The 15,667-nt window shown below is 45.3% G+C and overlaps 1 protein-coding gene across 1 annotated transcript in view; it reads right to left on the bottom strand.

Moving 5' to 3' along the window:
* ITFG2 (integrin alpha FG-GAP repeat containing 2) overlaps positions 1-15,667 on the bottom strand; it is a 39,791-nt gene that overhangs the window by 15,263 nt on the left and 8,861 nt on the right. The window contains exons 4-7 of the mRNA XM_015426537.1: positions 15,114-15,288; positions 14,249-14,388; positions 12,128-12,279; positions 7,720-7,814 (exon numbers count right to left, since the gene is read on the bottom strand). Of these exons, the coding sequence (XP_015282023.1) occupies positions 7,720-7,814; positions 12,128-12,279; positions 14,249-14,388; positions 15,114-15,288 (562 nt within the window). The remainder of the gene's footprint in view (positions 1-7,719; positions 7,815-12,127; positions 12,280-14,248; positions 14,389-15,113; positions 15,289-15,667) is intronic.

Genomic DNA, 15,667 nt, shown 5'->3' with positions numbered 1-15,667 from the left:
GACCGAATGGCCCCATACGTATCTGATATACAAGCACCACAACAGCGCAGAGCCTTTTCTCTAGCAAGATTCAATGCAATACCATCAGCAATCTTCCATGGGAGATATAATAATATAGTATATACAGCTAGACTTTGCCACTGTAGTTTCACATATCTGTTTGCATTGTCAATTTTATGCAAAAGAACCTCCTCAGGAAAGCTCCTCCATTAGCATGTCACAGTTTGGGAAACTCCTACAAGATAATGACTCAGCCCTACCCCACCTTCCTGAGTAGATAGAAATTACCTGCCTATCATTTTTCTTCTCACTTGACACAGAGAGTACACCATCTTTCTGTGTGATACCTCTGAGGATGCCAGTCACACCTGCTGGTGAAACATCAGGTCCTACAATGCCAAGACCACGGCCATACAGCCCGGAAAATCTACAACAACTACTTTTCCCATTCTGCTTTCATAATGTTATAGAAGGCTGCTGGGAGAGGTATCCCTGCCTGTGGTGAAGAAAGCTTTGGCATGAACCTTCCTGATTCAGATGGAAATTCTGTGTCAGGTTCATCATTTCCTTTAGGTTTGGAGATTTCTAATGCGCTCTAAACCTTAGGGAGCAGACGTGTGTACAATTCCTGGCTGGAAACCCTGGTTTGTACTGAGGTTACCTCCTCTGCCTCAGAGAGTTCTCCCCCCTCCTTGTCTGAGGAGGAGGAGGAAGAGTCATTTAGTCATTAGGCCTCCACCATTTCTCCTGCCCATTCCAGAGTCCTCTGCAGTCCTACATCCCTTCCTGGAGACTAGACTCAGCAAGGTGAGCTCCCAATTGTTTCTGGAGGACCTTCACAGTGGGCATAGAGGGGTGAGGAAGAGTCCTCTCTCCTGTCCTCTCTCCTAAAGGACTCCTGTGCTGTGGAGGGGTTTTTTCCCCCCCTGGCCTCCCAACCAGCCCACATTTCCCCTGAACCACCGGGTGCCTACTAAGGTGCCTCTTGGGGGAGGCTCCCAGCAGGCCAGCACCTTCTTCGTCATCCTCGCTGGGTTCCTGTGGCTGGGAAGTCTGGTGGGTCTCACAGCGCCATCCCGGCCGCCTTCACGGACTCAAGCTCCCTTCTGAAGCCCAAGAGGCCTGTGGGAGTCTGCGGGAGCTGTGGCTGCCAGGGTTTGCCCAGCGTCGCTGGCTCGCCTCCTGTAGTCACGTCTGCAGCTGCTGCCACCACCACCATGGTGCAAGGGAGCAATCCCACATCGATTCATTGCCGCTGATCACTGGTTCTTCTGTTGGGTTGCCTGTTGCCACCACGGGCTCTGGATCACTGCGATCTATGGAGTGCAGTTGAACCCGTCCTGCTCTGGTCGCAGGGGCTGAGACACCCAGGACCAAATGGTCTGACCTGGGACCTCTTCCCTTGAGGCCGGATCCACATTCTTTCATCCTCAGGCCAAAGATCAGATCCTGGGTGTGGTCTGCTTGATGTGTGCGTCCTGATATAACCTGGGAAATCCCCAGAGCCCCCAGGTCCAAAGCCTGACTGGTGGTGGCGGCTCCATCTACATGGACGCTGAAGTCCCCAAGAACCAGTAGTCTTGGGAACTCCAAGACCCACTGAGCCACCACCTTCAACAGGCTCTGCAGGCTGTCTGCTGGTGCACTAGGCAGTCAGTACACCAAACAGCATCCCACACCAAGCCAACACAATCAATACCTGCGATCTTTGGCACGGAGAGTGGCCTGAAGGAGAAACCCTCCTGGATGAGTAAAGCAACCCCCCCTCCTGAGTTCGTGACTGGTGAGGGACTGAAAAACTGGGGGGGGGGTCAGTTCTTGTAGGGCAACAGTCTCGCCTTCCCTCACCCAGGTCTTGGTCACACAAGCCAGGTCCATATTCTTTACTGCTATTTTTTCTTCTTCTTCTTTACTGCTCGATAGTCGTGCGGTATCTTGGTCTTATTATTAATGCAGCTGGCATTGCACAACACCAGTGACGAAGAGGGGTAAACATTCACGTATCTTGGGATGGGACAAGGTCACCTCCTCTCCAGGCTAAACAAGTAGTATAATGAATGCTAAGTGTTTTTATTATTGAAATCCTGGGATGTATTTATCAGCCAGGGTGTGTCTTTTTGGCCTCAACTAGGCAAAAAAAGAGGGCAGAAGTAGGAGGCCACAGAGAATAGCAGGGGGCTTGAATGGCATGGGCAAGACTGGGCACCAGGAAGCTCAAGAGTGCACCAGAGGGAGTGGGGCAGGGTTAGGAGGACACAGGAGTTCCTACTGCCCTGAAGTTCCAGGGTACCTACTCAACTGTCTCCAAGCTTCAGGATCAAATGCTAGAACGGAGACTGGCTAGATGGAGTTGTGGCTATGAGTCCTTGAACGTACCCATACCAAATCTGACAGATTATGCTATAGAACCCACTGGAATACCTGTGAAGTGGCTGTTATGGCAGCAAATGTTATTATCCTATACTCTGCTGCTATACCGTCAACTAGCTCACATCTGTTCTCTACCATAAACCCATTATGCTGGAAGAAATGTGGTTCTAAGGGTTCTTTTATTCACATGTGGTGGGAATGTGTCCACGTCCAGAATTTCTGGAAACAAATACTGCAATTCATAAAATACTTTACAGGCTGCAGTATCCCCATGGATCCAGCCATTATTCTGCTAAACCTTTTGGAAGAGGCTCAGATCCCCAGAATCCGTACAGATCTGATTTTAACTCTATTGACAGCGGCGAAAGCAATGAACTTTTTAGATGAGGTGCAGATCCCCAGGATCCGTAAAGATCTGATTCTAACTTTATTAACAGCGGCGAAAGCAACCATTGCTCAGTATTGGAAAAATGAAAAGCCCCCCACACTAGACCAGTGGTTAAGCAAAGTATGGGATTATTTTACCCTAGAAAAGTGTGCGGTGTATTCGGATAGAACAGTAATGATGAGGCTAATGCTAGACCCATTAGACAAATGGTTTCCTTTCTTAGAAAAAGTAGAAGCAGATAAGTTTATTTGTGAAAATGGGCTCTGCATAATACTGAGGTAATGCTTTTATAAGATCCGGAAACTACTGCTACTGGTTCATGAAGTTATTAGGTTTGGAGTTCTCTTTTTTCTTTCTTACATAGGCAGTGTTGTCATTCACCTCTCATAGTCGATACTAGTGTTAATGTTCTTATTGTCGTTATACCTGTGTAAAAACTGTTTCTGCTTTATAAAACCTGTTGAAATTCAATAAAATGTTGTTTAAAAAAACAAACTAGCTCACAACATCTCAACTGAACAAAGTTTGAGTCCAGTGGCACAACAAAACTTTATTCAAGATGTCAGATTTCGTGTGCACAAACACTTCATCAGATACATTGAAATGGAAGTTACCAGTCCATACATACAGGTGAACAGCAAATTAACATACAGCATAATAAAGGTGTTTAACAGATGTAAGGACCAAACAGGAATAACAAGCTTAGTTTATATCAGGGGTGGCCAAACTTGCTTAATGTAAGAGCCATACAGAATAAACGTCAGATGTTTGAGAGCCGCAAGATGTGAACAAATATTACACACACCTTTTTATTGAGAAACATGGAAATTTGTTTTTTATTAACATTAAATGAGACTGCCAAAAATAAAAACAAAACGGGTAAAAACATATTTATAATGATATTTGTTTGCTATGACATTTGTCTGAGAGAGAGAGAGAGAGAGAGAGATGGAAAGAAAGAATTAAAAAGGTGGAAAGAAAGAATGAAAGAGAGATAAACAAAGCAAGCAAATAGATGGGGAAAGGAGGGGGAGGAAGGAAGGAAGAGAGACAAAAGGAAAGAGAGAAAGAAAGAAAGCAAATAGATGGGAAGCCTGCCAGGAGCCGCACAATGTGTGTGAAAGAGCCGCATACGGCTCCTGAGCCACAGTTTAGCCATCCCTGGTTTATATGGTCACCATTTGTTTGGATTCAGTTTTTTTGGGAAAACATAGTGAAGTAAATAAATATATCAAAATTTGAGACTGATGTGTAAATGTACCCATCTTAATTGTGGAATTCTGAGAGTAATTAACTGAGACCTTGTTGTTATGCTTCATCTGTCTCCTCTCAAGCATGGAGGTAACTAACAGCATCCAGCTACCATCCTAAACATACCAAACAATCTACTGTCTACTCTACAGTCAGGCTGTACACTACAACCACATCTGTTCCAGTCCTACAGAGATTCTCACCAGAGGGATCTACAACAAACCTTTTTGGAACTAAAATATCCACCTGATGAAGTCAAGAAACAGATTAACAGAAACAAATTAATAAAGCCAGAATGATACCCAGAGAAAGGCTACTAGGAGACAGGGCCAAAAGAGACAATAACAGAACACTACTAGTAGTCACATTTGGCTCTCAACTCAAAACAGTTCAATGCATCATCAATGACTTACAATCTCTACTAAATAATGACAGCTCTCTTTCACAAACACTGGGGGGGAAATCTTTTCTTGCACACAGACAGCCCCCCAATCTTAAACAACTCCTCATCCACAATAATAGAAAAGAGCAAGAGTCCAGTAGCACCTTAAAAACTAACAAAATATGTGGCAGGGTATGAGTTTTCATGAGTCACTGCTCATTTCTTCAGCATGTAACTTGAACATGGACACTGGGACCAGAGCTTGCAATAAACCCAGATGCCAACTTTAGTGCTACATACACCCAGACAACACAATCACCGGACCTAACAACATCAACTACGCCATCTCAGGCTCATTCACTTGCTCAACTTCTAACATTGTTTATGCCATTAAATTCCAACAATGCCCTTCCGTTCCCGACACAGGGCAAACAGGTACGCCAGGATAAATGGACACAAATCTGACATCAAGAAACACAAGACTGAGAAACCTGTAGGGGAACACTTCGGCCTTCCAGGACGTTCAGTGGATGACCTCAAAGTAGCTGTTTTATTGCAAAGGGGCTTCAGGAACGGAATGGAAAGGGAAATTGCTGAATTACAAGTGATTACGATACTCAGAACAATGAAACCCCAACGACTAAACAAGGACACTGGTTTCTTATCTCACTACATATGCTAATCTCGTTCAGTCCTCACTATTGTATTCTCACCAAAAAGGGCCATACATCCTTTTTATTTTGTTGTTTCTTTTTATTGTATTTCTTATTTGGAAAAGTAGATTGGAATAGTGACGGTAAATGTAATACAATGAATAGTAGAACGTAATGTAATTTGGAATGGTAAGATTGGAATGTATTTCTCTTGGCTGTTGACAGAGGAGACATAACACTGCACAACCAGTCACCCCACCTTAAAGAAAAGCTACCTCCATGCTTGAGAGGAGACAGGTGGAGCGTAACAACCTTGTCTCAGTTAATTACTCTCAGCATCCCACAACTAAGAAGGGTACATTTACACATCAATCTCAAATTTTGATATATTTATTTGCTCCACTGTGTTAATTTTCCCTAATTAAACCCAAAGAAATGGTGACTATACCAATTACGCTTGTTATTCCTGTTTGGTCCTTGCACATCTTCATTATGTTGTATGCTAATTTGCTGCTCATCCTCTACCTATACGTATGGACTGGTAACTTCCATTTCAATGTATCTGAAGCAGTGTGTGTGCACACAAAAGCTTATATCTTGAATAAAACTTCGTTGGTCTTAAAGGTGCCACTCAACTCACATTTTGCTCTGTTGCTTCAGACCAACATGGCGATCCCACCATCACAAGTGTTCAAGGTAGTTTAGCAACTGCTGATGCCAAAATTTGAGGCTTTATTGTCTCAAGAAGAGACAATTAGCTGTGATACTTTCCCCAACTTTTTTGCTGATAAAATATTGAGAATATGCTCTGACCTGGGTATCAGTTGTAGCACAGACACACCAGAAGACAGGACTAATACACCATCTGGTCTGTCCATGGATCATTTTGTCCCAGTTCCTGCGATGGATGTTGACAAAATCCTGGGGTCGGTGGAGGCCACTCTGGACCTGCACTCTGGACCTGTGCCCATCCTGGCTGCTAAAATCATGCAAGAACCACATCAACAAACCCTTAACAGCTATTATAAACCAGTCACTAACTCAGGGCACCTTTGCCCAGCCGCTAAAAGAGGCAGCTATCCATCTCCTACTTTAAACACCATTCCTGCAGAAAAATGACATGGCCAATTATCATACTGTCTCTAACCTGCCATTTCTTGGAAAAGTGATGGAGAGAATTGTAGCAGACCAACTCCAGGTCTTCTTGGATAACTCGTCTGCTGAAGTCTGGCTTCATGCCAGGCTACGGGACAGAGAGCTCTGCTAGTTTTAGTCGATCACCTTCATTTGAGTGTAGACAAACCTCTCTGATGCTCTTACAGGATTTATCTGCAGCCTTTGATACAGTAGATCACACCTTCTTGTTAAGGTGCTTGAAGAAAGAGATAGGTACCAGGGGACATGTGCTAAACTGGTTCAAACCATTCCTCACAACTAGACTCAAAGGGTTGGTGTGGGAAACCAGCAGTCATCAGTATGGGACCTACTCTGTAGATTTCCACAGGGCACAATTCTATCCCCCCTTCTCCTCAGCACAAATCCTTCACAGCTTTGGTGTTGGATGCCATCAAAATGCAGACAATACCCAGCTCTATATATTCTTATCCCAATCCCCTGGTGACGTGGTAGAGGACCTGACTGCCGTGATAAACTGGCTACGAGGGAACAATTGAAACGAAACCCTGAAAAGACAGAAGAAATGCTGGCTGGGAAGGGGCTGGTCTCGGACACTGTTCTCCCCACCTCTGATGGAATTCAGCTGACCCTAGCTGACTCCATTGGGAGACCTGGGGTTACACTGGACCCAGCATTATTACAGGAGAAGCAAGTTAATGCAGCTGCATAAAAGGCTTTCTTCCAACTCAGCCTAGCCGAAAAGAGAGCCCCTCACATTGCTACGGCTGAGCTGGCCACCTGGAGCCACGCCAAAGTAACCAGACTAGACTACTGCAGTGCGCTGTGCCTTGCTCTCCCTGCAAAACCAGTTTGGAAACTCCGGCTATTACCGGGAGCTAGAGGGAGCACCCGTAGCACTGCCGGAATCCTGCAGGCACTTCGCTGGCTGCCCATCTGTTCCCGGGCTCCACGGACAAAGCCCTTCATGGCCTCGGACCCTCCCTACCCCCCTCCTCCGCTCCACCCGTGTAGCAGGGCCTTCTGCGGGTACCAACCGGCACAGGGGCCAAATCCGCTGCCTCCCCGACTGTGCCACCCCCCGCACGGAGCAGCAGGCCCGAGGAGGTCCGGAGGGCTCCTGCGCTCACCACGCAAGAGGGCTGTCTGACACGGGCCACAGAGTCGCACTGTACTAAGTGAGCCACAAAGTTCCTCGGGCAAACGGTGAGGGACTGTGGTCTGGGTACCACGGGGCACAGCTTGCTGAGATGAGAATCCTGCCACGGCAGTTGGCATCATTTAACGCGTCACGTTAACTCCGCTGCTTTGCTGCAGTTCTGTTTTCAGACTTCTGGTCGATCCGACAGCCCTAATCCTACCGCACCGTTCACTGAATGCCCCGTCCGCTGGTGGTATGGACTCACACACACTGTGTAATCTGCCCGGAGTCCAAGTGAGAAAGGTAGACTAGAACTAATGTAAACAGATAAGGCAATGAGCCTAGAATTCATCTACATACATTTCCTCATTTTGCCAGGCCCAGAATTTCTGCCACTTACCTTTGCCAATGTTGCCAACAAGATGGGTTGAAACATTCTTGTTATGAATTCTACCCGATGTCTGGTGGAGAATAACATCCCGGACTGGGGCTTCCCTAGAAGAAACCAACACCCAAAGTTGAAAAGGGTATCTGGAAGCCCAGGCAGTGGTAAAATCCTGTGTGTTAGAATATGGGGGCTGCTCCCATCCCCTCCCGTGTCTCCCAAAGGGAAGCAGGGACATTTCTGTCCATAGGGTAGGTAGAACCCAGCGATACAAACCAAACTACAAAAGTGTTACACAGAAATTCACGAGCCACTTGTTCCATTTTACAGTGTGAAGGAACACGGAGCAAGTGACTAGTAGAAGAGAAAGTGCTAAAGCAGGATTACAGCCCAACGTCAAGAAGACAAAAGTAATGACTACTGAGGAATCACGCAGCTTTAAGGCTGACAATGAAGAACTGGAAAGTATTAAAGATTTTCTATTCCTTGGCTCAGTCATCAATCAAAAGCTACAGTGCAATCAAGAGATCAGATGGCGACTGAGACGAAGAAGGGCAGCCATGAAGAAGCCAGAAAAGAACCTGAAGTGTAAGGAGCTGCTGCTGGAGACCAAGACCAAGATAATTCACAACTTTCCTCCTATATCCCCCCATTATGGATGTGGACATTGGACAGTGAAGAAAGCTGAAAGGAAGAAGGTTGATTCATTTGAAATGTGGTGTCGGAGGGGAGTCTGATGGGTCACCAGACCTACAGAGAGTGATCTGGGCCTGACTGGGTGTGACGGTGGCGTGAAGAGGAAGGCCAAAGCTGCAGCAAGGAGAACGGCACCGGGCCTCCTCCTGCCCCACACAGACTCTGCCCAGGAACGCAGAGGAGTGAGTAGGCTTCCAGCGCAAGAGGATGAAGCGGAGCGGTGCCTTCTGTTCCTGCATCCCAAATACGGGGGAAGTGCAGGCCCAGACAATATCCCAGTGGTCAGAAGTCTAGCACAGTCTGTTATCAGAAAAAATGACCAACAGAGAATGTGTGGAACAGGACACGATTCAATGTTAATTTTGTTCGTTTTAATCTCGTGCTTTGATGTAAATGTCCCGATGAATGCACGCCTCACTTGCCCAGTGCAGCTCTGCCCTCGCGCGGTTCCCTCCCCATCTCTGCCCTGCCTCTTCCCCACAGGGACCCGTCCTGCCCTGCCAGGATCGGTTAATCAGGAACATCTCATTTTGCACACACAAATACCACTGAAACAGCGCTAAAACAGCATTGGATTGAGAACCAATTTACAATTTAGATTCTCTGGCAGCAGCTAAAACAAATCTAAACAGTGTTATTTGGATATAATGCTCAACATGGTTTATAAAGGAAAAGGACATTGTATCTGCCTAACATTGTATCTGAGCCGGCTTGGAAAAAAGGAGAGCGGTCACCTCAATTCAGACATAGTGCTTAACTCTAGTTAATGCTAACCACGGGTTGTCATTTTAACCCTAATTATGATTCAAGCACACGGTGAAACTACAGCTTGCTCTCAGAGATGTTTACAGAAAGACGCTAGCCAAGCAGGGCTGTCATTCTGAAGAGACGTGGGGGAAAACTGCTTCAACCATGGTTTGCTCAGCATTGATAGACAGGAGATATTTTATCTTAAATTATATAAATTGCTTTTATGTGTTTGTTGGTACATTGTACCCCGCCCTGAGCCAGCTTGCGGGGGAGAGTGGAATAAAACTCTCATAAATAAATAAATAAATATAAAATAGAAGTAACATTTACTGGTTCATATAAAACATGGTTCATGCAAACCCACTTCAAATAATAATTTCACATCCTGGTTTGCAGCCAAACCTTAACTATGGTTTATATATCTAATTCTCAACACAGCCAAATCTGTGGATATTTAAATCCAGAGTTTATAACTATATAAAGACAGGATAGCTCTTTCAGCATACTGGGAAAATGCTGCAGGTTTGCAGAAAAATCTGAAATCTTTTTTTTTTTTTAAACCCCCCACCCACTCACACTGGGCGGTTACCCACCATATAATAGAAATATTATACCTGTAACTTTAAGAAGTGTACATTCCCAGTTGCCACTGATAGGCAACCACAACAATATTGTCAACCTTCAAGCCTTAGTTTCTGTCAGTAATGGGCAGGGCCCTTTCCAGGACTGTTTTGACTTGTGAATGAGGATTCATCTGGGCCAGGCCTGACAGCAACCAATGGTAGACTTGCTACCATTTGACCTGCATGCCTCACCCAGGCCCGGCTTCTTGCTACTGTTCTACAGCAGCTGCCCCAAGAAAGCCAGTGTGGTGCAGTGGTTAAAGTTCCAGGCTAGGATCTGGGAGACCCAGGTTTGAACCACCACTCTGCTGTGGAAGCTCACTGGGTGACCTTGGCCCAATTACACATTCTCAACCTAACTTACCTTACAGGAATGTTTGAGGATAAAATGGATGACAGAAGAATGATATAAGCTTCTTGGGTCTCCATTGCAGGGAAAGGTGGGTTATAAATGAATGTAATAAATATTGCTCCATATTGGAGACAGATAAAAGATAATCTGGTTGGTGGGTAGGAAGAAGGAAGCAGGGAAAGGGGAGGGGATATGGGGGCTTTTGGAGAAGGGAAACAGGAAATAGTGGGGGAGGGGAAAATAAGATGCCTCCACAACTCCTTGCACCCCTCCCTACCTTTTTTAGACATAATGCTTAACTACTGACAAGTAAAAGCCACTAAGCAATGCCTATACACAGGGCTCTTTTTGTAGCATAATAGGCCACACCCAACAGCAGAAACTCATTAGCATATTAGGCCACACCCCTGACAGCACAGCTCATTAGCACATTAGGCCGCACCCCCATGTTACCAGAAGTGTGGTTATCCAGCCACACCCACCTTTGCTTGTTATTCTGTTTACCTTGTTTGTTGTCAAAACCCAGGGCTTTTTTGTAGCAGGAACTCCTTTGCATGTTAGGCCACACCCCCCGAATGTAGTTAATCCTAATGAGTTTCTGCTGTTGGGTGTGGCTTATTATGCTAATGAGTTTCTGCTGGGCGTGGCCAACTTGGGAGCCAGCTGGAACTCCGTTCCTGTGCGTTCCTGCCCAAAAATAGCCCTGCCTATACACGGCATAGTTCTGTCAGATGATTTTGGAATCATTTATACTGATAAGCTTATTAAGAAACTGTATGTTATAATGTTAGAAATTAAAATCCAAGATGAAGTGGTTAAATGTTCTATGGTTAAATGGGCACAAAATTTGGGGCACAGTATCGATTTAGATCAATGGTCCAAGGTATGGAAAACAAATATAAACATTACTAAAGCAACCTCTTATAAAGAAAACATTTATAAAATGTTTTATAGATGGTATAATACGCCAGATAAATTGTCAAAATTTTATCCCAATATGTCAAATGATTGCTGGAAATGCCAAAAGAATGTTGGTTCTTTTTTCATATGTGGTGGACTTGTGCTAAAAGTAAAAAAATCTGGGCTTGGATACATGAAGTATTGCAAAAAAAATTTAAAAGTAACATACCCTTTGTACCAGAATTGTTTTTACTGAATATACTTCAAGAAAATTGTAAAAAGGAGGATTCTTATCTTACTTTACATGTAGTTACAACTGCTAGAATATTGTATGCTAAATATTGGAGAAGAAAGGAGACACCTTCAAAAGAAGAAATAATAATCAAACTACTTGAAACTGCTGAAATGGATAAATTAACTTTAATATGATTGGTACAATGAGAATGGATTTAAAGATTAAGCTGATATGGTAAAATTAACATTGGAGTGTGTAGCAATTTATAATAATGGAATTAGAGAATATTAGCAAATGTTGGAGAATAATGAAGTGATGATGTAGAGGTAGTAGCAAATTGTAATAAGTCTCTTGGCCTATATGTTGTTTGTTGTAGTTGTTTATGTCTGTGTGTAGGTATATAAGAAAATAATAAAGGTGTACCTTCGGGTACTTAAAAAAACAACCTTTAATTCTGAAAGGACAAAAAGAGGAAAACCTTGAAAATACATGGTAAAAATTTTACAGATGGATTGAAGAATACATTAAATGAAGTGTGTACACAACTGAAATAGAGGACAACAAGAACATTTATAACAATATAAGGTGTAGAAATATACTTTTTACTTAGAGATGTATGGATAACTTAACAGATAATTCAAAGAGATGGATAGATTCTCCCATTGAATGTTTGTAAGTATATCTGTTTATCTGTTTTTGTGTGTTTGACATAAAATAAAATTGTTCTGAGACAAGATGATTTTGGAATCTGTTCTTCCCAAACATTTCAGTAACAACACATATAACCTACATGCAGAGATACCGCAATCACTGATGCTGCTGGGGGTGGCCTCATTTGCCGGCTTCACTGGCTTCCAGGAGACTCACCTGCTAGCTGCAGCACGGTCTGCCCCCCCCTCTGCTGGGTGCCGGTGATCTGCTTTCCAAGTACAGAGCAGAATTGCATAGCCACAGCCAGGCTGGGACACGAGCATCTCGGGAGCACCATCAGGGCCAGGATTCACAGAGAGGCTGTCCACCTGCTCCAGCACAGAAAGGGAGAAAGGAAGCCAGCTGGAATGTCACTTGCCTTCAGAAGAAGAGGGATCAGAGCACAAATACCTGCTTTCTACAAGAACAGAGAACTGATCAGGAAAGAAAAGGCTAAAGTAGGGATGGAAACTGTTGAGCACGTACTCTTACACTGTAAATTGTTAAATGACATTCGAGTGAAATTTACAGAAGCCCCCCTTAGGTTGGTAGCAGGCCAGTCGGATAGAATCAAGGTACAATTTCTCCTTGCTTCACAAGATCCGGAGATCATTGAACTGACCGCTAAGTTTCTCCATGGTTTTATAAAACGGAAGAGTGACCCTGATCATATTAATGATTCTTAATTTATAAGTCTAAAAACTTAAGTTTAAAAGTTTAGAAGGCCAATTTATTTTATGATTCAGGCATCTTTTGTATGGTCAAATCTAGCTTGTGACAACTTGAGTTAGGCCTGACATAGCCACGACTATCTATTTTATAATTTCTTTTGGATTGTATTATTGGTAAATGCTTCTAATATTGTATGCCAATAAAAGGTATTTGAATTGAATTGAAATTGGCTAAAGTAGGTCTTGGAATGACAACCTGCACTGCAGATTATGTCATCCAGCACTGGCCAAACATTTCCACACGTTTCTGAGGGACTCCAGAGTCACAACAATACTAAAATCACAGAAATGCAAGCTAAATCAGGCTGCCACACTGAGCCCCAGCAGCTGAAGAAAGGTGAGAGGCAGGTCTGTCTCTTTGTGAATCACGTCTTTACCTCTCCAGCCAACCACATCCTCATGCTCCACTTTTTATTCCTTCTTTGGCCACAGAAAACCTCCATGGCCCACATAACTGTCCCTACCCAGGTATCAGTCTACCAGCCCACACTAGATACTACAGCAAGTTCACATACCTGATAACTAGTGCAGCTCCTTAGTTATGGCTGTTTTGGATGTTGAACATGGACTACTTTAGGTGCAGAGATTAAGAGTGTGTCAGGAGGGGCCTCCTCCCGACCCCCTCCTGCCTTTCAACAGCCCAGCAGACTGTGGAAAGGGGGCGCAGAGCTCACTCTACAAAACTGAATCTGAGAGGAACGAGGCGGGCGAGGATCCTTTCGGCCCCACAAAGAAGTCCATTCTGGAGTACCCACCTTCCGACGCCAAAACACAGAAGGGTCCTTGCGAGGGTTCCCTGAGGGGCCTGGGATCCTCCTGTGCCACCCAGCCAGGGGCAGCCCTACCAGATCAGGAGGGCATGGGGGAAGGGGAGCTCACTTACACACACACACACACACACACACGGACGATGGCCTGTCAGGGAAGAGGAGTGGTGGGGGAAGTGAGCCTGGGGTCAGCCTCAGCCCCATGGCTTGTTTGCTTTAAGACCCGGAAGGTGGGGCGGGCCAGGTGGAAGGAGGATAAAGGAGGCGAGGACGCTTGCCAATGAGGACACACCTGGTCTCTATGCAGTGGGATGCGAGGAGGGAGTCGCGGGTTCTTTAGACCCAATCCACTTGTATGTGCCGAGACCATAGACGTGAAGGAACTCTGGCGGGTGGCGTTCTCAGGCAACGTCCAACCTGAAACCTTCTCCTCTCTGACCCTGGTCCTGCCCCGACCCCCAGGACCGTCCAGACCCCAGGGAGACGCTGACAGAGTGTTATTGCACTGCTAGGACAGGTTACAGAAAATACTGAAGTTCTTTTGAAATCTGGCACATAGTGATATGCCCCACTTCTGGGCCTTCTAGGCCATCTGGTCAGCCACTGGGGGAAACACGATGTTGGACTGGATGAACCACTAGGCCTGATCTCGCAGGACTTTCCTGATGTTCTAATACAGCAACCACAAGTCTGCGGGCTTTGTCTGCTAGGATGCTTCTTGCCGCTGTCCCTGTGGCATCCTGGTTTCTGAAGGTCATGTTTCCACACAGGTGGTATTATGTGCACACAGCACTTCCTACCTGTCCATCCAGCAGCCATTTCTTGAGCAGTACCAGTTGCCCAGAAATATTCTCCGAACTCTCAGAGGAGTCTTCCCAGCGAAAGGCTCGCACCACACGGTCTGTATAACCCACAACTAGCTCATTCTTCCCATCTCCATCTGTGGAGAGCACAAAAACAGAGACAAAAAGCTTGCCTCAAGCACTCAGAAAATGCTACATTCCATAACCAAAGAAACCCAAGTTGCTTGCTCAGAATAAGGTTATTCAAACATACTCCCAATAAGCTTCAAGGCTCAATTAGCAGACCGTTCAACTTAACCAGTTTGGTGTAGTGGTTAAGTGTGCGGACTCTAATCTGGGAGAACCGGGTTTAATTCCCCACTCCTCCACTTGCACCTGCTGATGTGACCTTGGGTCAGTCACAAGCTCTGGCACAGCTGTCCTTGAAAAAGCAGTTTCTGTCAGAGCTCTCTCAGCCCCACCCACCTCACAGGGTGTCTGTTGTGGGGAGGGGAAGGGAAAGGAGTTTGTAAGCCGCTCTGAGACACCTTTGGGTAGTGAAGGGCAGGGTATAAATCCAATCTCCTCTTCTTCTTCTTCTTCTTCTAATCAGTGGGTGACCAGTTTTAGATAGTGGGATAAGACAACGGCAGACTTGTTTACTCCAGTTCTAGTCCAATACAGAAAAGGGGTCAACATAACGAACTCAGGAATCCCCCCGACATTCCTTCTCAGGTCTTTGTAGAACAGCTGAGGTCACGAGAGGAAGGGGCACTTGGGGAACATCCGCTCCCATGCAGGCTTGTGCCCCTCTTCCCACCCACTCAGGTGGAACCCTCTGCCCCCCTTCCCTACGACAGTGTGCACCAATGTCCTTGCTCACCAATATCACTGATCAACATGACTTTGGTGTTGGCAGGAATGTGCTGCTTGAATCCCAGCTTCTGGTCATCAGTCGAGACCTCATGATGGCCAGGGGTATCCAGGTGCTTTGAGAGTGGAGGCGTGAGGTCAAACAGATGAAACCAACCTTCAGCACTCATTGCGACAATCAAGTTCTGACAGAGAAGTTTTGTGGTCAGTAACAAGCAACAAAATGGCCTACAGTTCTCTCAGATAGGACACGCATGAGCAACAACAGAGAGGCAATGTCTGAAAAGGCTGTAGGGCGACCTGTAGCAAGTCTTGTGCACTCTTAGAGCCTCGAGCTTCCCCACACTAGCAGGAACAGGCAACAAACTGAGCAGCACCAAGCCTTTGGAACTATCACCAGTGCCAATGGTGCCAACTCGCATTCAGTGGAGTCTCATAGGAAACTTCTTTTATTTTACCAGGACGCACTTAATACAGCTTGTTTTGTTCTGTTGCATTCGCAGTTTAAATTTTTTAAGTTCTTGTATTTTCTGGGCTTGTTTTTTTGGGGAGGGGTAACCTTCT

This window comes from Gekko japonicus, unplaced genomic scaffold (genome assembly GCF_001447785.1).
Source record: "Gekko japonicus isolate JY-2015 unplaced genomic scaffold, Gekko_japonicus_V1.1 scaffold1326, whole genome shotgun sequence".
Taxonomy (NCBI): Eukaryota; Metazoa; Chordata; class Lepidosauria; order Squamata; family Gekkonidae; genus Gekko; species Gekko japonicus.
This window is presented reverse-complemented; position numbering and strand designations above follow the sequence as displayed.